Here is a 25,266-nt window from a genome sequence, read left to right as displayed (position 1 = left end):
GCAAGACCAGCACGCTCTTCCATACCTACTTCAATTGCCTTGGTTCTCATGTTTACCCACACCACTCCTCTGGGAGGTAGGCTGCTACAGTGGTGCCTCGCAAGACGAAATTAATTCGTTCCGCAAGTCTCTTCGTCTTGCGAGTTTTTCATCTTGCGATGCACGGTTTCCCATAGGAATGCATTGAAAATCAATTAATGCGTTCCTAGGGAAACCGCCTTCAGACCAGGTCCGGGGACAGTCTGTCCCCGGACCTCTTCTGAAGGCTGGGGGGGGGGGGACAAGGGCTTTTCTTCCCACCCCCAGCATTTTAAAAAACCCTGGGACAGCGGAGGACTTCTCCGCTGTCCGGGCGATCTTAAAATGCTGGCGGGCGGCATTTTAAAATCGCCCCGGGACAGCGGAGGACTTCTCCGCTCTCCGGGGCGATTTAAAAGCCCCTGGGAAGGCAGGCAGGGGGGACAAAGACTCCGCTGTCCGCCTGCCTTCAAAAGCCCTCCGGGACAGGCAGGCAGGGGGGAGCAAAGACTTTCACCCCCCGCCCGCCTTCAGAAGAGGTCCAGGACCTCTTCTGAAGGCGGGCGGGGGGCGAAAGTCTTTGCTCCCCCCCGCCTGCCTTCAAAAGCCCTCCGGGACAGCGGAGAAACGCGCTGTGTTTCTCCGCTCTCCCGGGAAGGCAGGCAGGGGGGAACAAAGACTTTCTCCCCCCGCCCGCCTTCAGAAGGTGTTCCCTCCCCGCCACCCAGCTTCGGAACGATGCTCCGAAGCCGGGCAGCGGGGGCAGGTGTTCCCGCCCCGCCGCCCGGCTTCGGAGCATCGTTCCGAAGCCCGGCGACGGCGGGAGGAGGCGTTCCCGCCCCACCGCCCGGCTTCGGAGGAAGTCCGAGGACAGTGGGGAAGACGTGCTGCGCTTCCCCGCTGTCCCGGATATTTCCCTATGGGCTGTCGTCTTGCGAAGCAAGCCCATAGGGAAATTCGTCTTGCGAAGCGCCTCCAAAACGGAAAACCCTTTCGTCTAGCGGGTTTTCCGTCTTGCGAGGCGTTCGTCTTGCGAGGTACCACTGTATTCCCATTTTTTATAAGCTGAGAATTTAGTGTTTGTTCAAGTCTACCATAGAAGACCATGGCAAAAGCAGGTCTTCCAGAGCTGAGTCCAATACACTGCCTGCAGGGTCGCATGGATAAACAAAATCAGTTGCCATGCTTCTGAAGAATATACTCAGGGGGAGGAATGAAACTCAGTGGTAGAGCATCTGCCTCACTTGTAGAAGGTCCTAGGTTCAATCCCTGGTGTTCCCAGCTGGGGTCAGGAAAAGCTCCTGCATGAAACCCTAAAGAGCTGCTGCCACTCAGTCCAGAAAATGCTGAGAACTAGACGGACCAATGGCCTGGCTCAATATAAGGCAGCTTCCTGTGTCCCTGGGGGCAAAAGAAAGGGCTTCTGGATCAGAGGAAGGGGACCAGGAGTTGCACTAGTCTTCATCTCCCAATAACTTACCCTTTTCTTGTCGTGCAATATTGTTTCCATCCACTGGAAATCCATGGGTTTGAATGGCACCAGCACCAGCAATGTGTCTGGATTGTTTTCTCTTTGGGGGTTGAAATGTGCTGACTCCGGGTAGAAGAGCCGCATAGTGGTCTTGGAGCCCACGTCGCTCTCATAACCATAAACTGGTGCATTGTTCAATCTGCAGTGGGGCAGAGAGGAGGAAAGGGAGTTTGCACCATTGGCAGAACATAGGCAGGCATTTCGTCGTTTTATGAGAACGAACCTATGTGCAGGAGTTTGACCGATGGGTATCTGCCACATGTCCACGTTATATACTACAGGGTGGCTGCAGTTAACCTCTTCTCTTATGCTTAGCCGCTGCTTTGACTTGGAACAAGCTATAGCAGAAGCAGCCAAGAGGAGTATCCTCCAACCAAGTTGTTCAACTACACCTATCAGCTCCAGTGAGAGTGGCCAAAGCTCAAGTAGGAAGGGAGCTGGAGTCCAAGAACACGTCTCAGCTAGAGTGCAACTCAGCATTTACTTTATCTGCTGATCCATCAATTCAGAGGGAAACCATAATGCACAACCAAACCCGGAGGACATTTATGGGTCTCTTCCCAAGAACACGTATATGTTACGGAAAAGCACTGGGCTGCCAGTAAAAACAACATCACTTAGTCATATTCTTCTTGCTCTGTAATACAGTAGGGTGTGTGTGTGCTTAGTGCTCTGATGTTATCATGCTGTGCATTTCCCCATCTCCTCCTTCACATTATTTGCTGCCGCTGATGGGGGTAGCAAGATGGGAAAGTGGAAGGTGGTGATGTGAGTAGTTGAGGTAAGTAGGACTTGCAGAGAGGGAGGATCCACTGGGAGGATGCAGCTGTTGCAAACAGCCCCATTCAGTTCCACGTGGCAAAACAGGACCGTGCTACGTTCAGAGAAACTGGCTGCACTGCCATAGAAGATCACAGACCCCGATGCATCTAAGTACCTGATCACAACATCGTATCTGTTAATAGCTTCTCCCATAGAGCTGTTTCTGAGCCGGTGTCCATTTCCTACTACTGCACATCTCCGGCACTTCAAACTGCGAAAGAGAAAAGGAAGACTCCATTATATACTCCTAGACAGGGAAGAAACGTCTCAGAAGGTTGGCTAATCAGAGAAGAACATAGGAAGCTGCCTTGGTCCACGTAGCTCAGTACTGTCTACACTGACTGGCAGCAGCTATTCAGGGCTTTGGGGAGGGAGTCTGTCCTAGCTCTACCTGGAAATGCCAGGGATGTCCACATGCAAAACAGAGGTTCTTCCAAGCTACAGCTCTTCCCTAAATGCTATGACCACTTACTGGAAAGCGGGGACACACGCTATTTTAAGCACTCCACCAGGCAATATATGAAGTGCCAGCAGGGTGGGGTTTGCAGGGGTAGACTAGTTGTACACTAAAGGGGGGGGGGACCAGAGCACAATGGCAGAGTATACTAACCATTTGTAAGAAACTACCGTATTTTTTGCTCTCTAAGACGCACCCGACCATAAGATGCACCTAGTTTTTGGAGGAGGAAAACAAGAAAAAAAATATTCTGAATCCCAGAAGCCAGAACAGCAAGAGGGATCGCTGCGCAGCAATCCCTCTTGCTGTTCTGGCTTCAACGATAGCTGCGCAGCCTGCATTCGCTCCAGGCACACTTCCCCTTACTTTTTAGGAGGGAAAAAGTGCATCTTATAGAGCAAAAAATACACAAAGTATATTCTTCTGTCTCAGTCTTTTACAGTACTGATTTGCTTAAATTTGTTTGCATTTTTCCATTAACATCCAGATTTAAATAATCCCTTATGAATTTAAGAGAAGCCTTGCTAGGTTGGGCCAAAAGCCCATCTAACCCAGCACCTTATTCTCACAGAAACCAACCAGGTGCCCATGGGAAGCCTGCAAGCAAGGCATGGATGCAACAGCACTCTCCCTTTAATTAGCTGTCATAATTAGGCTATATTTCTACAAATACCTTCTAAATCAGGCTTCCTCAAACTCAGCCCTCCAGCTGTTTTTGGACTACAATTCCCATCATCCCTGACCACTGGTCCTGCTAGCTAGGGGTCATGGGAGTTGTAGGCCAAAAACATCAGGAGGGCTGAGTTTGAAGAAGCCTGTTTTAAGTGTTGTTAAGTTACCCATTTCAATTATTCCTATAGCGTCTTTAATACATGCTTTTTGGTAACACAGCCATGTTTTTGCATGTCCTGTTGTTATTTTTTAAATTTATGTTACATTGTACAAGCATAATAAAACATGATACGACTGACAAAAAAAAATGGGTCACTAGGAGGGTAAAATACAACACGTCATTTTACAGTACATCATAATGAGTTGGTTACAGTAAACCAACGTCAGTAAATTAACTTGGAAAAACACAGAATAGTAAGAGTATTATTACCCACTTATCTACACCATATCACAATATATGTTGTAGGCATTTCTTGTCTCTGTGTTGCTTCACTTGTATATTTAATAAAAGTATACCTTCAAGTGTATAAATCATCTTGTTTTTCTCTCTCCCCTTGCCACCTTCAATTTCTGTGATGTTTCCATTATGGCTGTTTGCCAGACTATATTACACCAGAGGTTAATGTGTGGGCATTCCCACCACAAATGGTGGTAAGTACCCATAATTTGGCATCCTCTGCAACAGAATGGGAAACTACTGGGCTTTATAGACGATAGGCACATCAGTGCACCATGCACAATTATTAGTGAACATTCCCAAATGGTTGCTGGCAGAGATTTATATGGTGCTTTTATCCAGTTATTATATGCAACTTCAATACTATTTTGCAGATGGGAAGCCAGGTGCTAGGCCAATACAATTAATTTCTATCTTGAATGGGGATTTAAGGCACAGACCTACCTGGTTTACCCACATGCTAATCCAGCGGCTTGGTAGATTAAGCCACAAATTTGCACGCACCTACATTAGCTATTTCATCCTAGCTTTGGTTGATTGGCAGCTCAGCTTCTCACACTTCTGCCAAAACCAACACTTCCTTTACTCTCCTGTGGATTTCTTACTTTTCACTTTAAATACCCAGACTGACTTCCAGAGCACTGACTTCATTTCCAGGCAGACGTCAGACTTCTGGCTGTGACTCAGTGCCACGATTTCATGTCCCGAAGCAAGGGATGGAACCACACGTCAGAGACTTGATCAAGATTGGCACTCTGAAATACTGGAGAGTCACACTGCCTGTAAATGAGCTAGATGGACTAATAGCCTGACATGGGTTAAAGCAACTTTCTAGGTTCCCCACGTTAAGATTTGAAAGAGGGATTGCCACTCTTAGGTCGCATTCTATACCATACATCTAAGGCACACTTAACAAACATGGTTTCCCACAAAGAACTCTGAGTTTACCTCTCACACAGCTGCAATTGCCAGCACCCATAACCAACTACTGCTCCCAGGATTCTTTGGGGGAAGCTATGTGCTTTATATAGGGGTCAGCAACCTAAGGCCCATGGGCCACAAGGGGCCCATGGGAGTCGTTTAACTGGCCTATGAACCCCTGCCACCCACTCAGTCAGCTGCTGTGTGCCATGCTAAATCAGTGCAGAGCAGAGCGGGGACCGCCTTCCGTGACACTGGCCAGCTTCCCATTGGCTACAGGAAGCTTCTGCAGCCAATGGGAAGCTGCGCACACCTCCTCTGCGCTAGAAGGAGTGCAGGAAATGCATTTGCGCACACGTGCGTGCACACACACTCCAGCCCACCGCGGTGTCTGCGGGACTGTGAACCGGCCCAAGCCACAAAAACTTTGACGGCCCCTGCTTTAGATGCATAGTAGTGTTGATGTGACTGTACAGTGCAGACTCACACCCAGTTTCACCTCTGGTAATCAGGTTTTGCAGGATTTAAGTTTAAAAACTATACCTGCAGCACAGGCTGAAGTGTGAAAAAATTGTTCCAAGGGGAATGAAACCTTCCAAACAGTGGTGCTCTCAAAAGCACTGTCACCTTAAGAGTTTTTTGTTTGTTTGTTTTAACTGGAGATGCTGTGGACTGAAAGAGGGACCTCCCACACAAACCACAAGCTCCACTCATGCTCATGCCATCAAATCTTCGTAAAAATGGCAAGTTTCTGAGTATCCTCCGCTGACCATTGACTCTGATTGCAGGGTCAGGACTCTGGGATCTCTGAATTCTTTTACCGCTGAATTGACCTCTTTGTGACTTTACAGACAGAGAGAAATTCTTATTCCCAGCATTGCTTGGGAACTCTTAAGAAACTAAAATATCGGCGCAGTTTTGAAATCAGCGGTTAACACCAACAGTTTTGTAAAGCTCTGTCTGCCATCTTGATTCAAAGCAGTGTCCAACTGTATGCCAACATAGACAACATAGACCTGCTCCTTAATCTCGGGACCCATCATGCAAAATCTGGATACGGTATCTTAAGAGGTGTTGATATATACAGCCAACAATCAACTTTCCAAAACACATGGATGCACATATTTCCTGTAAAATTTTCATTCTGTAATACACATGTATGAACTTGCCCTGAGTAACTATGGTGGAGAAAAGAGATACTCCACGCTCTGCAGCTACCAATTCCATAAATGGGAGAGAAGAGCCCAAAGAACTGAACCCACCCGTTTTCTGAATGAACTGGCATTACCTTTGTAAGCTTTCAGGCAGAGCATAACTTGTGATCGCCAGAACTCGCAAGAGAATTTCCTCTGCAAAGGAAAATGTAGGCAGTTAACCGGCTTAGTCCATGCTGCCTCGGTTCAGACATTAAGAACGTAAGAGCTGCCCCGATGGATCAGCCCAAAGGACGAAAGTGCTGGAAACAGAATGATGGACTAGATGGAATCTTGTTCTGACGTAGCAAAGCAATTCTTACAACTTACTTAGGGTGAGTGGAGAGCAGAATTGTGCAGGCAGCATTACTATATAACCTGCCTCTTGCCTGACGCCATGCTAACTCCAGAGGAACTCAGAAGAGAGGACTCTCTGGTTTTAAAGGTCCCACTTTTCTCCTGTGTTCCAGACACAGGAGAAGGGCATGGACTTATCAGAGCTCTCACAGCATCCAAGTGCATCCAACTGGCATTAGGACTGGACAAGCCTTCTTCTGTATTCCACTCAGCACTGGAGAGAGCTGTCACCAGATGGAAAGATACAGCGAGGTATTCAACTGAGTTTTACTCAGGGCAGACCCACTGAAATGAATTGGCCTAACTTGGTTATATTTATTAGTTTTAGTCAGTCTACTCTGAATAAAACTTAGTTGAATACCATCTACAGTCACCACTTGCAACCTGGAGAATGCATTTGTGGGCTCATATATTATATTGTCTTCTGCTTTTACAACTTTATTGGTTTGTGTTTTTTGTGGGTTTTTCTTTTCTTACTGCTTTATAGCTTGATTGTTTGGTTTTTTATGCCGCATAGTGTTTAGTTTATATTGTAATCTTTACAATCATTCTTTTGCTGTTTTATATTTGTTCTTTATTCTTGTTAACTGCCTTGGAAAGCTCTGTGTGGAAAGACAAGGTTTTAAAAAACCCAACAACCTTGTTTTTAAATATTTGTTTCCAAATGAGTTTCTCAAAAAAAAAAAAAAACCTGCAGGGAAGCAGCTTACGTATTTTGCTCACCTCATCTTACCCACCTCAGGCAGCAAAATGTCTTGGGGTGACCCAGCCCTCCCTCTTGCAAAGAATATTGACAACACCCAAACTAGGAAAGTTTTTAACTGCATTTGACAGACAGAGTGAACATCGAATTAAAAGTTAAATCACCGTGGCAAACCCAGCATGCTTCAAGCAAACCATCCTTTTTTATTTTCTTTTTACATTCTTAAGTACCGTAGGTACAGTCTCCCACCCTATTAAAAAAGGAGTAATTTTTTTTGATGTAGAAAAATTATTCTGGCAAGGAAGGGGGGAAAGCCACTCAGCACAGCCACAAATACGAAGATTAGCCCTGGGAAAGCTTTAACCCTAAATACAAATTCTGTGGGGAAAGTAAATAAAATGGTGCCTGCTAAACTCAATGTGGGAGAGAAAGCAGCATGCACAGTGCAATAAGTGTGTTTCCACAGCAGGCTCTCTGCTAAAATTACATAAATCTAGACGTATCTTGAAAATTCCAAAGTCCATTGTTGACCAGGGTCTTGACAAGACTCATGTCACGACCCTGGAGTTGGATTTCTCATCTTCAGGTGATGAGGGAGGGGACTCTGAAGCAGAAGGGGAAGGATATGCAGGGCTGGCCCCAAAGTGCTCTTAGGTGGACCTGCTGGACTAATGCTACCGTCTGGCCTGAGGATGCAGTGCTACCATCCTCTGACTTGGAGGACTCAGCTGCAGAAGACCCCAAAAGATTTGAGGCTCCCTGCTCCTTTGCGGTTGGAGATAAGAGGAGAAGGCTGGGCCCTTTAACAGAGCAGCATCTTGCAGCGCAGGTGGTGCTAACAATTAGGCTGCACCTGCTGCTGCTACTATGTAAATGCTCAATTTCAGCTTGCCCTTATTGGTTCCGTAGAGTACAGACTGAGTCCTGCTCTTGGTTGGGTTGCTGCACCACAGGCCTAATTCACACCAACAAGGAATGAAGTGCTCTAACTCCTCCTGAATGTCTGCTGTGGGTGTGCAGAAATTTTAAAAGTTTTTTAAAAGGGCTCAGCCTATTATACTTTACCAATAATTTTTTTAAATGTTCAGCCATGACATGAGGCAACACAACTCAACTCGCGTTGCGTGTTCACGGTGTGTTTTTCTCGCTGTCATGTACTAGCGGATTAGGAAAGACAACAGTCAGATCCCTCTACGGATAGATGCAGACAAGATGTTATCAGTTCATAAGCAGAACCCAACACATCTTGGAACAACAGACCCTTTGACTGCACCTTGCACACAATAGTGGTTCTGTCTGGAACAAGGAAAGGAGGGGGAAGGAAGAGTTCCAGCTTTGTACATAAAGTCATTGAACTGTGCTTATTTTGGGAACCTCCACCTTGCTGAACTCCTTGGGAAAATGAGAGGCATTAAAAAGAATCTGACGGCCAATTGTTAACAAATGCAATGGTACAGCCAGTCACTCAACAGAAGTAGAATGCAGTCCTTTGTATTATTAAAGTCAGTTAACTTTCAACCAATAGGAACAGTTAGGAGAGCGCCATTAAAAGGAGGATGAACACCTGCCCAGTGGATACATGCCAATTTATACTTTTGCCTCTTGGAATGAAGTCCACTGTTTCAAAATAATGCCAAGGTTACCTGACAAGATGAAATTCTCATGAGCCAACCTATTTATCTGCTGAACTATAGATTAAAAAGTGTATGATTGATGAACACATTCTGCTGGACCTATCACAGATGTCTTTCCTTATCTCTGGCTCAGTTTTAGCACCACGCTAAATCAAAATTTAGTGTGACAAGACTGAGATGTGGTGAGTCTCAGGTTGACATGCTCCCCTCTCTTCCTCCACGACCGCCGCAAAGAGAGCTCCTTATTACTGTTTTCTAACTATGTGCTAATTTTATATTTTTCCTTGATAACAAACTGGTGGTTTACAGATGTTGTTGATGAGGTTCCCAACAACATCCATAAACTATAAGGAAGGAGGGAATCAGTGGCTACAGCTATGAATTCTGCTATTTTACTGCCTGTGGCTCTTGTGTGTCTCCACAGTTGCCACTTCCTTATAGTTTATACTGTGAATAAGAGGCTAAGGAAACAACAACTTTGCTGATATTGGCCCTTAGCAATCACAACTGGCCGAACAAACATGTGGCTACAGCAGTGATAGTAGTGACTTCCAGATGTTCTTCGACTACAACTCCCATCAGCCCCAGGCTGCATAGCCAATAGTTATGGATGATGGGAGCTGTAATAGGAGGACACCACCCTGGGCTAGAAAGTATGCTGTGTGGATAAGGAACCCAAACTAGATGATCTGGTGAAAGTCGCCTTCAGTAACTGAGCACACTGCAAAGATAAGGTATTCTATTGGGTGTACTTTTTCGGTGAAAGAAGCCATGCGGCATGGGCCCTATATGCTGTCTCGATGGGAGACCACCTGGAAACTTAAGATGTTCAGAGCTCCTTGGAGAAAGAGTGGAAACACCTGACTTACCTTTGAGTGAAGAACGATACATATGATCTTAGAAAAATAGTCCAACAGATGGCTACTAAATCAGAGCGAACTTTCCACAAGAAAAATGAGAGGGAAAGCATGGAATAGAGACAAATACAGAAGATGCTTGCTAGAAGAAAAGAGACAGCTGGTTTGCTTACCGCTTCCTTTAGTACCATATGGCAGCTCGTAGGGTGAAGGGGTCTTTACCCAGAAGTAATCCTTTAGCTGTAAAAATAGTGGATGTTCCCGTGTGTAACTGCAATGAATGCAGAGGAGAAGATCATGCAAATCTGGCGTTTTATATATTCAGAGCCTCCCTCTCCTGTTAGACTCACTCTATCTCATCCCACCCCATTCCTCCTTTCCCCCCCAAGCTTAGGAGAAACAGGTAGATGAGATCTGAGAGACCCCATTCACACAGTATACAACTAGTCCCGTCACTTACTTTGCAATGAGCTGTGCAGCTTTCTTCTCCACCTCTCCCAGAGGACAAGTCATCTTTTGTACTGGGAAATAAAAACTGTAAGACAAACAACAAAGGGAAATGGGGTGGGGGAGTTAAGTGTTGTTGCTGTTGTTTCCTTACCCCCCCAAGTTGTCTCAGTGATGCACAATTTAAGAGTGGATGCTTGTGCAATCCAAGCCTCTAGGGCAGGGGCAGATTTAGGGCACTGCGACCGGTTCCGCTGCCCTGGGCGCTGAGCCTAGGGGATGCCGCAGGGCATCGCAACTATGACATAGTGATCTGAGCAGAACAGAAGACAAGAGGAGGAAGTGCACCTAATTTTGGCCACTGCTGAAATTTGAAGGTCCATAGTCCACCCACGCTCTAGGGACTTGCAAGAAAGAGGTTTGGTTTGGGACATCACCTGCTAGCCACAAGTGAAACAAACCACCACTCCATCAGGGTGCCTCCAGGGGACAGACGAGAAGCAGGGCTCATTCCATCAGATTTGCCAAAGGCTGAGTCCATCAGGCATGTCTTGCCCGTGAACTGTTTCTATGCCAGATAAGGACTACTATTTAAGAACCAATGCCTGAGTTTGCTTTTTTCCTCTTCCCTTTCTGTCCTTTTCTCCTTGTGTATCATGCTTTTTTAGATTTTTTAGATTGTAAGGACTGTTTCATCTTAACTGACTGTGTGTAAGCCACACTGAGCAGCATTTTGGCTGATGTGTGGGGCACAAGTCCTCAGCATGGATCAGCGAGGCTGTGCAGAAATGACAGCTTCTCCTAAGACCCACATTATTGGAAAGGGTTTGCAGCTCAGCAGTAGTCAACATGCGCTTTATACAGACAGTTGCAGGTTCAATCCCTAGCATTTCCAGTTAGGGAGGGATGGGAAAGACCCCTGCCTAAATCCCTGGAGAGTCACAGCCTGTCAAATGTGCAGACATTACTGAGATAGGTGGCCTCAATATTCATACACACCATACACTGAAAGCACAACTTGCCCTGAAAAACCCTGGGAACTGTAGTTTGTTAAGGGACCTAGGAAATGCAAGTCTGGGAGGAGTAAGCTACAGTTCCCAGGATTCTCGGGGGAGGTAATGTGCTTTATATGTGTGCCTAAGTAAAAGGCACCTTCCTAGCCCAGGATTACACTTCCAAGCGTGGTGGACCAGCCTGTGCACTAACAGAGCATGAAAAGTGATGCTCCAAGCATTTGGAAGGTAATGGGAGATAAAAGTGTTTTAAGCATTAGAGAAGAGGTGCTTACATAGGCAAGCACCCTTCCTCAAATGGCTGCAAGCAGGGCAGAAGTGAGCAGGACTCGTAAGTTTTATTGATAAGTGTGTTTTTGTATAGCCTTTGCTTTTGTTGCTAAATCTTCTTTACTGTTGCAAACCAGAGAGAGGGGATCTACCGTCTCTGGGTCCAACTCAGCCCCAGGCAGCATTGCCAATGGTCAGGGATGACGACCTTTCAGCTGCCACAAGGTGGAAAGGGGTGAAAAGAGCTCTCTGTCACCTGCACAACCACTTTTTGTGGTTGGTCTTTGTTAATTGCTTACAGTCTATAGCTTATTACGTGGCTCCCCAAGACATGGCAAGGAAAAGCGGGAATCCATGTTTATTCGGTTCAAAATGCCAAACCTCATGCCACATTACTTACACTTTAAAAGAAAATATTTTTAAGCTGGCCACTTTTATTTCGAAAGAAAAGCAACCATGCTGGGGGCATGCTTTCTACATGGATCGAAGCACCATGTTGCTTTACTACCAAACATCAACACCACCAACTTCTCTTATTTGTCCCCAAATGTGGTATCAAAACCACTGGTGGGAAATAGGAAAGGAGGGGGGGGGGTTGAGTGAGAAACAGGCACTAGCCCCAATCTGGACTCCTCTTGAAATGAGCAAGTTTAAGCAAGCTTTTTTAAAAGTGGGACTAATTTAATGTGCAGTCTGGGCGATATATCGATGCATCATCCTAAACCAGTTTGAAATCCATATCATGATATTTTTGACCTGGCAATATATTGCGAATCATGGGGTGTGCGCGTTTGCTCGCGCTATGCAAAAATTGCAATGCAGGAAAATCTGTGAAGCCAGCCAGTGCCTCTACATAGTTCCATCCTTATTTCAGACATTCTGATATATCAGTATATCGTAATGTTTAGCTGGTGATATATTGCAATGTTGAAAACCAGCTACTGCCCAGCCCTGGTTTGGCCCAAAGCTCACAATGGCTTCTGGTTGAGTTGCCAGGATAAAAACAGTCCAAGAAACATTTTGACAAATATTCCTCTCTCCAGAGATATGGATTTGAAAGCATGCTCAGTTCATTTGTCCAGAACACCACTATCTATAATCTGGTTTCCCCCTTCAAGCAAACGTTTAATTCCCAGTTTCCTGGCTTCATTTGTACCCATGGGAGGTGTTTTCAATGCCAGGACTCCTTCCTGGAACCTATGAAAAGATGGGCGAGCCTATGAGCAGGTGCAGAGTGCACTTTTCTGGCCACTGATTCATACTACATGACGTCCACATGCATTCGAGATTAGGAGAAAGGGTCCCTAAATCAAAGAGCAGCATTGCCAAACAGAGTTACTGAACCTTTATCTCACTTTGCTTTATTTATTTTTAAAATGTCTGCGCCAGAGCCAAAATAAATATTATATGGATGGCTTACACACACACACACACACACACACACACACACACACACACAGCGCGACAGAGAGTCTTTGACTTTAAGAAGATAAGAGCAACAATTCAAAAGCAGGAAACTTGTAAATAACTAGTCGCCATGAAAATGTCAGTTTAACTTGGCTAGGTTAAAGACGCCCACAAAAGTAAATAGCCTGTGGAAGTTTTTACTAGCCTGCTAGGGAATGGCAAAGGATGGAATGAGACCTCAATCTTTACTCTGGGTTCCTGCTGTTTTTCTACACTGGGTAAGGGGGGGGGGTTCCCTCCTCTGGCAGCCCACTTGGTTTCTTTGGTAGATGTAAGATAAGGCACTGCTTTGACACACACTTCTTCCAAGCCATCCAAGGCTTTAAATCGGGGACAAGGAACTTGTAGCCTTGCTGTTGGATTCCAGCTCCCATTATCCCTGGCCACTGGCTATACTGGGATGACAGGAGTTGGAAGTCTAGCAGTAACTGGAGGTCTACAGACTCCTCACCACTACTTGCAAGGAAAGCAGTTGAACAACGCTTAGGAATGGACTTGTCACCCATATGAATAAGTGAGAGATGTTCTCACCTATTGTTCCCAGTTAAAAGCCCTGAGGGTCCATTGTGAACTAGCCGAAGTTTCTGAACAACGGCTATTAATCAGTTAAGGCCCGATTCAGGTAATATATCTGACCTTAATAAGACGGCATGGATAACGACCCAAAACACCCCATGTGCCCCCATTTAAAAGAAAAAGGAAAACCATCTCACAGCTGCATGTACCTTTCCTCCCAGGATTTTGTATACCACACCATCACCAAAAATATAGCCAATACTCCAAGTATCTTCCATCCTGAACAAAAAAAAAAAGACAGAATACTGTTAACACTGAGCCAGTCAAGTGTAGCCACACAACACCTAAAACACATATGGTGGAATGCCAGAGTGCAGAGTGAGAGAGAGGTTTAACTTGAGCCTGGATTCACTAGGGCTCAGCTCTGGGGCCTCTTTCGAAGCCAACCTGCAAACTTAGGACCTGGGATGTAACAAGAAGGCAGACACCTGTACATCATGGGTAGGGGAACCTATGGCTCTCCAGGTGTTGCTGTACTCCAGCTTCCATCAGCCCCAGCCACCTGTCCTAAGGCTAAGATGGTCAAGTACGGAGATGTCACCATCTTCTACAAAGGAAGGCGGGACATATTTTAGGTCGTATCTGGGGCATTTGAAGAACTTGTGGGCATAATAATGTATGAAAAGGGTACAGGTGTACTGTTCTAGCCCACATTCCCAATGTCCTTGCAGAGAGAATTCAGTGTGCATTCAGCTGAACAAACAAGAGAATCAGACCTTTGACCCAATCCACAAAGGTCTGAGGTTGCAACCAACGGGGATGTTGGGAGTGGGGTTAGTGCGTGCAACCCTGCTTCTCCCTCAACAGTTTTTCAGGTGAAGACCTGAATAAGAGTACAAGGGCAAAGCATAGTGAAACAGCAATCCTATACAGACTAAATCAATGGATTTTGAAGATAGAAGCCTAAGAGCACAAAGTTGTAATAAACAACCTAAAAGCATTTACAAACCTTTCTGATCCCACCCACACCATACATTTAAAGCAGATGATTTCCCCGCAAAGAATCCCAGGAACTGTCATTTACCATCAACAGAGCTACAATTCCCAGCACCCCTTAAACTGCAATTCCCAGAATTCTTTGGGGCAAGCCATGTTTAGTGTGGATGGGATCTCAAGCGGTGGCAGAGGCTAGGTTACAGGTGTCGGGGGTGTGTGTGTGGAATAATTTGCTTTGCTGAGATTCATCAGGGAGGCTATAGGTTTTCATGGGTCCATGGATAACAGTACATTGGGGAACCCTTCCCCCTTGCCACCGCTCATTTGGCCTTGTCCTCCAAATGCATCCTTTCCCTCTTTGGAACCTGGATCTTCATTTTCTAAAGGCACCTCCTTCTTTCAACCTACAACAAGCCTTTCCATATGACCTCAGACAGGGTGCTTTTCAGTTGAATCCACACCATTATCCAATGCCGAGAAATCATTTTCTGGGCATCCATTTGTGAAAGAAGCTTCCAAGGCCCATTGCCCACAATCACTTTTGCTAAAGTCAAGGTTGACTTTTTTCTTCTTCTTTAACATTCCCAATCCTGCATGGTGGGTATTTCTTATGACTGTAAACCTTGGTGGTGACATCTGTTACTTACAGTGAGGGGGGAAAGTATTTGATCCCCTGCTAAATTTGCCCATTTGCCCTCTGACGAAGAAATGACCAGTCCATAATTTTACTAGTAGGTTTACTGTAGCTGTGAGAGACAGAATAACAACAGGAAAACCCCCAGAAACCCAGAAGACAAAAGTCACTGTATCAGCCGCATTCTCATATAATGATAAGCTAAGATTTAGAATGGTTTATCTGGAAAGAGCAACACACTGATATGATTACTGATAGTTCCCACTTTGCTCATCCCCTGAAACAGGTGGGATAAACAAACTAGGAACCCTTTCTTGGCTTTGTATCACATCTGACCGGGGAACATGTTTTCTTGTTTCCTAGCAAGCCACAGTCCTTAGCGAATCTTATACCCACCATTTTTTAAAACATAATTTTCTACTACACTATCACATACCCCACCCTTACTTGTCCAGATCACAAGTACACTTGCTTCCAGATATGTGTAGCATAAGAAAGGGGAATGGCACAACACTTGGACTTACGAGACTTGTTGATCATTTTTATCAGCAGATGAAGAATCGTCTTGTGGCTTTTGCTCTCATTGCAACTGCTATCAGCCACCTGGAAAACAAAGAAGACATGCTTATTTGAGTTATTTATTAATAAAGATATGCACACACAGCTACATGATTAAAAATATCAAAGCAGTTTGTCACAAAATGCATAAAACCATACACATGAAAGTTAAAAACAGACCTCAACTAACCATTGCAGAAAGATAAAGTCTTAGTTGCCTGCATAGGTCTGGTGGAATAGAAAAGTTTCCAGCAGGCATTTAAGAATTGAAACAGAAAGTGCCCACTGAGTCTCCACTGCCAGAGTACAGTAGTACCTCCGGTTACAAACCTAATCTGTTCCGGAGGTCCGTTCATAACCGGAAACCGCTCATAACATGAGGCGCACTTTCGCTAACGGCGCCTCCCACTGCTGCTCGCATCCCGCTCGCATCCCGTGGGAAAAGTTCGCAACGAGGGGACCTATTTCTGGGTTAGTGGAGTGCGTAACCCGAAGCTTTCGTAAGGGGGGGCGGTACGTAACATGAGGTACCACTGTATTCCACAATACTGGACCAATGACAATGAAGACTCCCATTTCTTGTTGTTATCAAGTGAGCCTCGCCAACTCAGGGAACAACCAGTGATGCTTCTGCGGATGATCTCAGTGATCGAGCTGAGATCTAAGGTTCAGGCAATCCCTGAACTACCCTAGACCTAAGTTGTTAAGGGCTTTGATCTTGAACCTGGCTCAGTAATAGATGGGCAGCCAGCGCAGCTGTGTTAACAATGGCATCACATGGCCGTCGCATTCCATATAGGAGCATTGGAGCTTCCAAACCAGACCCAAGGACAGCCCCACATGGAGCACATTACAGTTATCCAGCCTTGAAGCTACCAACATGTGGACTATAGTGGTGAGGATATCCCTGCCCAGGAATGGCCGTAGCTGGCAAACCAGACGAAGCTGGTAAAAGGTACTCTGAGCCACAGAGGATATTTGTGGGCCTCTAGTGACAAATATATATCCAGGAGTACCTCCAAAGCTACACACCTGTTCCTTCAGAGGGAGAGCAACCCCATCCAGAACAGATAACTTGCCATTTTCCTGCATATGGGAACCACCCACTGAAAAAGTCCCTGTATTTTCAGGATTTAAGCAGTTTATTGGCCCTCATCCACTCCACCACACCATTCAGACACCGTATCTAGAGCTTTCATAGACTCTCCTGATAAGAATGTTAAGAATCTCACGTTGCAGAATGTAGCTCAAATAACTGTGAGATGTTGTGACTGCATTTTCCCTCCCAACACGGGAAGTTTCATGAACAAACAAGGAGACAGACAGCAGCAGCAGCTCACTATTCAAATAGCACTGTTTACAAGAGAAAGGCTTTAATATATAAAATGTACTTTATTCAAGGGAGTATACATTGTTATACAAGTTGTTGCCCCCTAAAAGGCTGTTTTTCCAACCAAGGCCTGTCTCACAAAAAATGTTAAGCCATGGTTTGTTTAATAAGCCATGGTTTGCCCCACAAACAATCAAACAACTGATGATTCTTTCTCCAAAGTTTAGTTTCAACTTCTCTTGTCTTGTGGGATGAGTGGGGGGACGGGACAAGCCATGGTTAAATAAGAGTGCTGCTTTTATTTAGAATACCAAACCATGAATAAAGCAAACCAGGGTTTGTAAGACAACAACAAACCATAGTTAAGCTGATGGGCTAGGTTCAGATGATAAAACACACAGTTTAATAAACTGGTTAAAATCATACCCAAACCAGGCAAAAAATGCAAGCTTAATCCCAGCAATTGTTTCCTGAGTTTTCATCTTTTTGTCTTTTATTCTAAGGTTTACAATTGAGAGCCATATGTGTAAGGGTTTCCACCAGGTGGTCTTCACATGGGCAAATTCTTTCTCCTTCCACCCTGCCTGAGAACCTTCCCCAAAGGAGGAAATTCAAGGTAATTATGGTTAGTTTCATGTGCCCAAGAAAGTTGAAAATAAAGAGGGGAACATTTTTTCTCTGCTGCTACTGTCAATACCCCACAACCTAGTTTTTATTATAGCCTTGGCAGATGGTAGGGACATCAATCGCAAATGTTCCACAGACAGCACAAGTTGCTGTACCTACTTGTTAAACTGTTGTAGCCCTGGGGAAAGAAAGGGATCTAACAAAAATTTACTGAGGAGATGATCTTTATCTGATGTAAGGCAGATGTTTAACCAGCATAGAATAAATCTCGCCCAGGCGACAGTCTCTACCCTGTGTTGACCTCCCTCTAGACACAAGGCTGCATAGGGTACACAGCGTGGGACAGTAAAAATCTTGAAGAGGAAAGCTGCCTGCACTCGTTCTATGCCTCCTTTCTTTTAGCAAATGTTTTGTGCCACTGGGGAAGTGGTAATTCTGTATTGATTTGTTCTGGATGTTTGTATGTGATGCCAATAAAAGGTTTGATGATGATTTATTCTAAGGTTGGGGAAACTCTTCTTGTCTCTGGCACAGAATTAAAAATAACAGGTTTACATAGGTTTTTTTATATAAAAAAAGATTGCTCTTGAGTGATTTCAATGAATCTTGAATATGTGAAAACGTTTCTGAATTGTGTTTTGTTTTCTAAATATGCATAATCATAAATGTTCATTGAAAATCAAAACAGATGTTAATGCAAGATCATTTAAATTCATGTAGACTGAACTCAGAATAAACAACAACAACCCAACCCCTAATCAAATACTTAAGAAAGCTACATTTAAGTTATATTTTTAAAAGCACTGTTTGTTCCAGCTCTGATTTCAGTTTGTAACTTGCTTTCTTCTGCAACTATTTCGGCAATTTTATAAAGTTATAAAGTTTACATATCTCATCTTAGGTTAATATGTGAATGCATGTATTTACACACATAGTGTGCCCTCTGGATGCTGTTGGGATACAGAGCCTCCATTATCCCCGGCCACTGGTTAAACTGGCTGAGGCTGATGGGAATGGGAGTTCAACAGTATCTGGAGGGTACCATGTTGGCTGCCCCTACATCAGTCCAAGAGTTCATCCCTGGCAACATCTTGCTTCAGAGGTGCCAGGGACAAAAAATATTGGAGACCTGTTGCCCCCATCTGCTGGAGGCTTCTCATTGGAAGGATTTGGCTGGCAACTGATATGCAAACACATTACAAAAGAAAGAGTCCAGTGTTTCGTTTTCCAAATGTAAAGCATGCAAGGGCAATTAAAGGAGAGGCATCCACGTATTCATTACTGTTCATATTCAAAAACATTCTGTTTTGACACAACCCCAAATACCCAGAAACATCACCAAGCCCTCATCCAACACCAGACAAGACAGCTCAGTACGCTTTGTAGCCGCTGAACACCTCAGACAGGATCCCTCATAAAGCAGACAAAGAAGCAGGGATAAAAGGTGACACTCAACATACTTGGAAAGAATCAAATTGCTCCAGCTCGGTCATCTCAATCAGAGTGAAGAAGTCAGTCTCTCAAAAGGGCCTCTGGGTTTATGTTTGCTGCTTTCCTTCCTTAGTGGGTGCACCCAACATGACTGAGCAAAAGTGGAACTTGCCTCTTGGATGCCCAGTCTCCCACTAAGGGTTTTCAACACTGCATTGCCATGCGGCTCAGAAAATGTACAAGGAGATTTCCCTGCCCACATTCAATGTTTACTTTCAAACACACCTATGATGACTCGAGTGATGCCCAGCACATCTTAAGCCTCAGCCACACATTGCACCCAAATGCATGCCAAAGGAGACCACGGGTCTTTTTGATTAAAGCAAAACACTGGCTTTGGTTAGTGACTGGTGGGCTCATTATGCTTAGCTTAGCTGGGCTTGGCTTGCTAACAAGACAGGTTACTTGCTCTCCCCAAAACGAAATGAGCCTGCCCAAATTTGAACAAAGCTCACTCCAAACCACAAAGATAGTCTCCTTCCTTACCTGTGTGTTATCCCCTGCCATCAGTACAAGACTTGTTAAAGTTTTTTGGGGGGTAAAGCATGGGAAATAGAGAAGTAGTAAGAACTGGGCGCTTAACCCTTTCTCTGCTGGCCATTTATTATATGCTAGGATTTTTTAATGCAGGAAAAAGTGGACTTAAAACTGGGGGAGAATGAAGAACAGGTTGGGAGGGGTGTGATTGCGAGGGGTGAAATAGCAGCTCAGGAAAAAGCTCCATGCACCCTTCTTCAGCTCTCTTCATTTCACTGCCACCATCAAAACTCCTCAAAACTCTGGAACTCACTGCCAGTTGAACATCACAAAATTAGCATCCTTTTAGGCCTACAGAAAAGCCTTAGGGACCCACATATTTCCAGTGGCCTAGTCATGATAATGTATGGAACTACTGCGTTCCCTTGGGGTTGACAGAAATTGTGCTTTATTTATGGCTGGATATACAATACATTCATAAATGGTGTGGTATATTGTCTGTTTTGGTGAAATGTTAATGTAGTTAGTCACATCTATACGATACATCTAAAGTGCTGTTGGGGTCCACTCACATCCCATTTTGTATAAACACGCCGTCTGAAATGCATGAACATGGAGACAGGAAAAAGCAGAGGTTCCTGTGCAGCAGCTATCAACCATTGAGACTCAAGAGAAATGTTCCAAGAAGGCAGGGACAAGACATTTGTCTTTGCAAATTAAAAACCACAATTTTGTTCTTCATTTCCAAGTGCTTAAGGGGAACATTAAGTTGCCTGTGAGCTTCTTTCAATACAAGACTCCGTTTCAGCAGAGCTTTTCATTTGAAAATTGGTGCCCTATGACAAAGAAGCAATAATTATCTGACCAGTTCAAATCCAAGTTAAAAACAATAATCTAAAAGGCCTGGAAAAAAGAAAAGGTTTTTTGACCGGCATTGAAAAGACAACAAGCTCGGTACCTAATAAGCATATCAACGTTTATAGCTTTGCAAAGTAAGTAAGGATTCCATAGCCATTCACCAAAATAGCACTTATACAAGCTCATAAATTCATATAATGAAGTGAGATACACAAAAATAAATCACTTCAGTGTGTGGAGGAGGTGGGGTGAATAACCAACAAGCATAATCTGAATATGTCACTTTAAAAGTACAGCTATAAATCAAACTGTTATTAACTATAAAATGCTTTAAAAAAATAACATATCACAATTCTTTTTCTTGTTTAACTAGAAAGCAGCCTTTGAATTCATTTTCCCATAGAGGCTAGCTGTCAATAGATTCATGGGCAATCAATAGACTTTCAGCATGTTCAAATAACCCCTTTAGCAACTACTTCTCTCTCTCTCGACTTTTTATAGTCCTTCAGTTTTGATGCAGGCTATAAACACATCAATAAAATCCAGAAGGTCATTCTTTCTCATTGAGGAGTATTACTTCAGCCAACTAGCAGAGCAGAGGCAAGTATCTTTCCCTTGGAAGGGCAGGTTTATTAGTGCAGTCAGAACCAAAACAAGGGTGCCGACTGTAGTGCCGACTTAGAAGGCTTATTTTGCTGACTTTAACCTCCACAGGATTGAAGAGTCTGGTATGAGGGCTGGAGTGGGGCTCGTTTGGCAGAAGCTTTTAACATCCACCGCAAATTATACGAAACCTCTAGATATTTCTAAAAGCTGCTTGACATTCAGAAACCTGCACACAATAGAAAGCTTTACCTGTCATCTGACATCTTTTCGACAAAGAATGTGTACAGTGTAATAGGAAACTCACCCAGTTTCAGAACTCACTAGATCAACAGGATCCACTGCTCTTTTCAATTGTTCTAAGTAGGGATTGCCAAATATGTCAATTTCAGTTTCTCATATATTCAGTTCCCCACACGTCCACAGCAAATTGCATCTTAGTGCAATTTTCTCTCAATATACACGTTTTTGTATGCAGCTTCGACAAATAGTCACATTCCCCCCCCCCAAAAAAAAACACAACAATTTCCCCCACTCTGATGCTCTTTAGAACATTACCTTCACTCTTGTGTACATTTTATGCGCAGTGTCCTCCAATATATGCATTGTTGCAAACATGGGCTGGGGAAAGGCATTGCAAAGTTCAGAGAACTGCAAATTTCAAAGGACAGCTGTGCTTCAGATCATGTACGTATTGGTTCGAGAAGAGTGCATCAGGTAGTCTCTCATTAAAATGCAAACAAAACTGCATTTCTCCCCCATCCCTAATTCTAGGTGCGTGCAATGATAATGGTTTCTGCTTCCAACCTATGCACATTCATTAGAAAGGGCATAGCAATACACAGTCCCACAGTTGTCCACATAGAGAGCTCCCTCCATATGATGAATATGCATATAGAGTAGAAACAGAGGGTTGCATCCATTACTAATTCTACTCTACCCACTGAAGTTAATGGACTTGACTAACTTAGGTTCATTAATTCCAATGGGTCTACTCTGAAAAGAACTAAGCTGGATACATCCCAGAGTCTGTCACAATGATACTGCCCCAGTACTTGGAACAATTGGAAAGCGCTATGGAATGAGATGCTAATGGAAGGTCTAATTCCATGGGAGCTATTTTGCTAAGACATACAAATTCCAGAGTTGGCAGATAAACTGCCAAGACACAGTCATGCAATTTATTCTAATCCCCGGGCATGGGCTGAAGTTGAGCAGGGACTGCCTTTGGTTGGTGCCTAGGCGGAAAGTCACCCAGGAGCCCTACTAAACCCCACCGTCAGTTCCACCAGACAAAAATAAGTAAATAAACTTTGACATTCGGTTCAGATTCAGGGCAAGCAATCAAACTGATAAATGCCTGCAAACATTTTTGCTGGAAGGTAAACTTCTAATCCACTTGCTAAGAAGCAGCATTGTGTGCATATTTATCTAAATGAATATAGTTCATTAAGTATTTCATATGTATGTTTAACAAGGTGGTTCTTGTGTACACATGCTTAGTAAGCATTTATAAAAACAATAGCTGTAATAAATCAATACCATAATAAAGAGAGACCTGAAATGCAACTAACTTATGAACTTTGCAAGTGCAAGAAAACTAGTCCTGAAACTGACTAGAATTTTATTTAAATCGGGACCCATGGTTTATACCAAGGCAAAGCAAGATTATTTAAAGGTGAAACTAACTGAGCAGAGGTCCTCCTACCAGCTGCACATGAGGAGGGTGGGAGATGAATACCGAAGATTCTGGCGTATTAGGCAACTGGGCGTATTAGATGACCCCCCTGCAATTTGGGGTTTCGTCTTATAAGCCCAGTCGCCTAATACGCTGGGCAGCTCCATGCCAGGAGAAAGCCACCCGGGGCGGAGCGCAGCCCGCCACCCGCTGCCAACTGCTTCTGAAGCAACAGTGGGCGGGCTCCGTGCCGCGCCACCCATACCCTGCGTATAACACGACCCCCAACTTTTTAACTTCCTTTTTGGGGTTAAAAAGTCATTTTATATGCCAGAATCTACGGTATCTACATTGTATTAAACTGCAGTTCATGGTTACTTACAGACACCATCTTGCTAGCTCCCCCAGCCAGCTCCCGTCAACATAATAATTTTGTCTATTTAAACGGCAGCAGGGACATAGGGTAGACAAATACAGGATCAAAAGTCATTGGGCAAACAAAAGAACACTAGCCAATACTAAACAGTTACTAAACATCCGTCGACAGAGTGCAATAAACTCTGAAAGTTTTTATTTCCCTGTCACAGAGAGCCCTTTCTTTCTCTTTTTAGTTCCATTCATTGATAGAACCTCTCTGTTACTCCTAAGCAAACACATAAGGCACCTTATCCAGTCTTGCCCCATCCACCAGCAAGAGAAGGGAAAGCTATAGAAAGCATCCCTTCTCTCATCTCTGTCAGAAAGCATACTCTAATTCCAACTGTCCCAAGACTGCAGAAGACAGACTAAAAGGACACTGATCTCTACCTCAAACCAGAGGAACAAGGGTGTTTGGTAGTTTTAAGTACCTTTTATATATGCATATATTTTTAATTCCATTAATGTTCAATTGGTTTTTAATTACAGTGGTACCTCAGGTTAAGTACTTAATTCGTTCCGGAGGTCCGTACTTAATCTGAAACTGTTCTTAACCTGAAGCACCACTTTAGCTAATGGGGCCTCCTGCTGCTGTTGCTGCACCGCTGGAGCACGATTTCTGTTCTCATCCTGAAGCAAAGTTCTTAACCTGAAGCACTATTTCTGGGTTAGCAGAGTCTGTAACCTGAAGCGTATGTAACCCACGGTACCGCTGTATTGCTTTTTTCCGATGTTTTTAGCTATTGTTTTTCTAATCTGTGAGCCGCCTTGAGTATCATCAGGGGAAAAGGTGGGGTGTTCTTATTCTTATTCTTAATGCTTTACAATGTTTGTATTTGTTGTAAGCCACCTTGGGGAAAAATTGATTGAAAATCAGGGGAAAGAAAGGAGGATTTAGTCCAGGGGTCTCCAAGCTTTCCTTGCCTCGGGCCGGTGTCTCCAGTGACAATTGCATGGTGGGCCGGAGGGCGGGATAGCACGCGCCCATGCTATTTCCGGCGCACTTCCGGGTTGGAGGAGGCCCGTGCGTGTGCGCACAAGCTATTTCCGATGCTCCTCCGACCTGGAAGTGGGTTGCTGTGGGCCAGATAAACGAGTCCCTTGGGCCTTATCTGGCCCCCGGACCATAGGTTGGTGCCCCCTGATTTAGCCCTTTGGCAACTGCCTTAAGATGGAGCCAATCTGACATGTTGACAGGAGGGAGTCCAGCATTTCCAGCAAAGGGAAATAAAGAAGCCACAAACAACATAATGGTATCACCAAGGCCATTTTCCAGCCTGAAACGCACCAGAACTCGGAACTCGGAAAGCAGCTACCACTGAGTGCAGAGCAGCCTTTACCCACATGGTGCCCTCCAAATGTTCTGGGCTATAATCAGCTGACACCACCCAAGATATTAACTTAATTTGGCCTGGTTTGCAGAACCTGGTAAAGAATGACTGAGAATGAAAGTGTGAGCATGTGGGCTGGGTTCCGAATCTAGTTGCCCAGGAAGAAAATCCTTCCCCATTTACTTCAATAACCTTCTCAGAATGCAACCAAAATTCCAGAAACAAAGTGAACTGCAATATTCCTTCCAAAGATGGATTAAAACCTTGTTTTATAAATCTTATAATGTTAAATGCCACCAAAGATTTTCGAGTATTTGTAGAGATGTAAAAGAATCTCGTGGACTTAAAATATGAGATTCTAAATATGAGATTTATGTCCTGTTCTGTTATTCTAACATTTAAATAGACTTACCTAAACTTTTCAAAAGTGTGTAACACATAAACAGCAAGTACCACCTGGGTCTTTGATCAAAAGGCTCCAAAACCGCCCATGGCATCTAAGTAATGAAGGGAGTGGTTAAATCCAACCAGTGGCTCAAAGGCATCAGCTTCAAGGTCTCCTAACAGTCACAAGCTGCCCAGCTCTTCTGTAACAGTGAAGTTGCTAAATATATGACATCTCTTCCCCCAAAGCTCCTCTATGACATCAAAAGAGATTAGCCAGGGGGTGAAAAACTAACAGCACTATCTGACCTATATCTACTCAGAAGTAAGTGGGGCTAGGATTATAACCAAAGACAGTCTCTTCCCCACCTGGTGCCCTCCAGATGTTCTGAACATCTCCCATCACTGCTGACCACCAACCACACTGGCTACAACTGATGGGATGCTGTAGTTCAAAACATCTGGAAGGCATCAGGTTGGAGAAGGATAATAATACGTGGTATTTTCCTGTTTTTGCTTTACAGTGGTACCTCAGGTTACATACGCT

At 44.3% G+C, this 25,266-nt stretch overlaps 1 protein-coding gene across 19 annotated transcripts in view; it reads right to left on the bottom strand.

Moving 5' to 3' along the window:
* The window catches only part of ST3GAL4 (ST3 beta-galactoside alpha-2,3-sialyltransferase 4), a 179,959-nt gene that overhangs the window by 7,268 nt on the left and 147,425 nt on the right, over window positions 1–25,266 (bottom strand). For 9 of the 19 annotated variants that reach the window (XM_081171795.1, XM_081171793.1, XM_081171794.1 and 6 more), the window contains 7 exons: window positions 15,490–15,568; window positions 13,545–13,614; window positions 10,083–10,157; window positions 9,796–9,893; window positions 6,167–6,227; window positions 2,487–2,582; window positions 1,499–1,688 (listed from right to left, as the gene is read on the bottom strand). In XM_081171795.1, the coding sequence (XP_081027921.1) occupies window positions 1,499–1,688; window positions 2,487–2,582; window positions 6,167–6,227; window positions 9,796–9,893; window positions 10,083–10,157; window positions 13,545–13,614; window positions 15,490–15,568 (669 nt within the window). Of the gene's footprint in view, window positions 1–1,498; window positions 1,689–2,486; window positions 2,583–6,166; window positions 6,228–9,795; window positions 9,894–10,082; window positions 10,158–13,544; window positions 13,615–15,489; window positions 15,569–18,940; window positions 18,989–22,969; window positions 23,000–24,747; window positions 24,923–25,266 lie in introns of those variants that run through there. The other 10 variants (XM_081171783.1, XM_081171785.1, XM_081171784.1 and 7 more) reach the window with 6 other exon arrangements.

The sequence above is a fragment of the Podarcis bocagei genome (genome assembly GCF_964188305.1).
Source record: "Podarcis bocagei genome assembly, chromosome: 15".
In the NCBI taxonomy this organism is placed as follows: Eukaryota; Metazoa; Chordata; class Lepidosauria; order Squamata; family Lacertidae; genus Podarcis; species Podarcis bocagei.
This window is presented reverse-complemented; position numbering and strand designations above follow the sequence as displayed.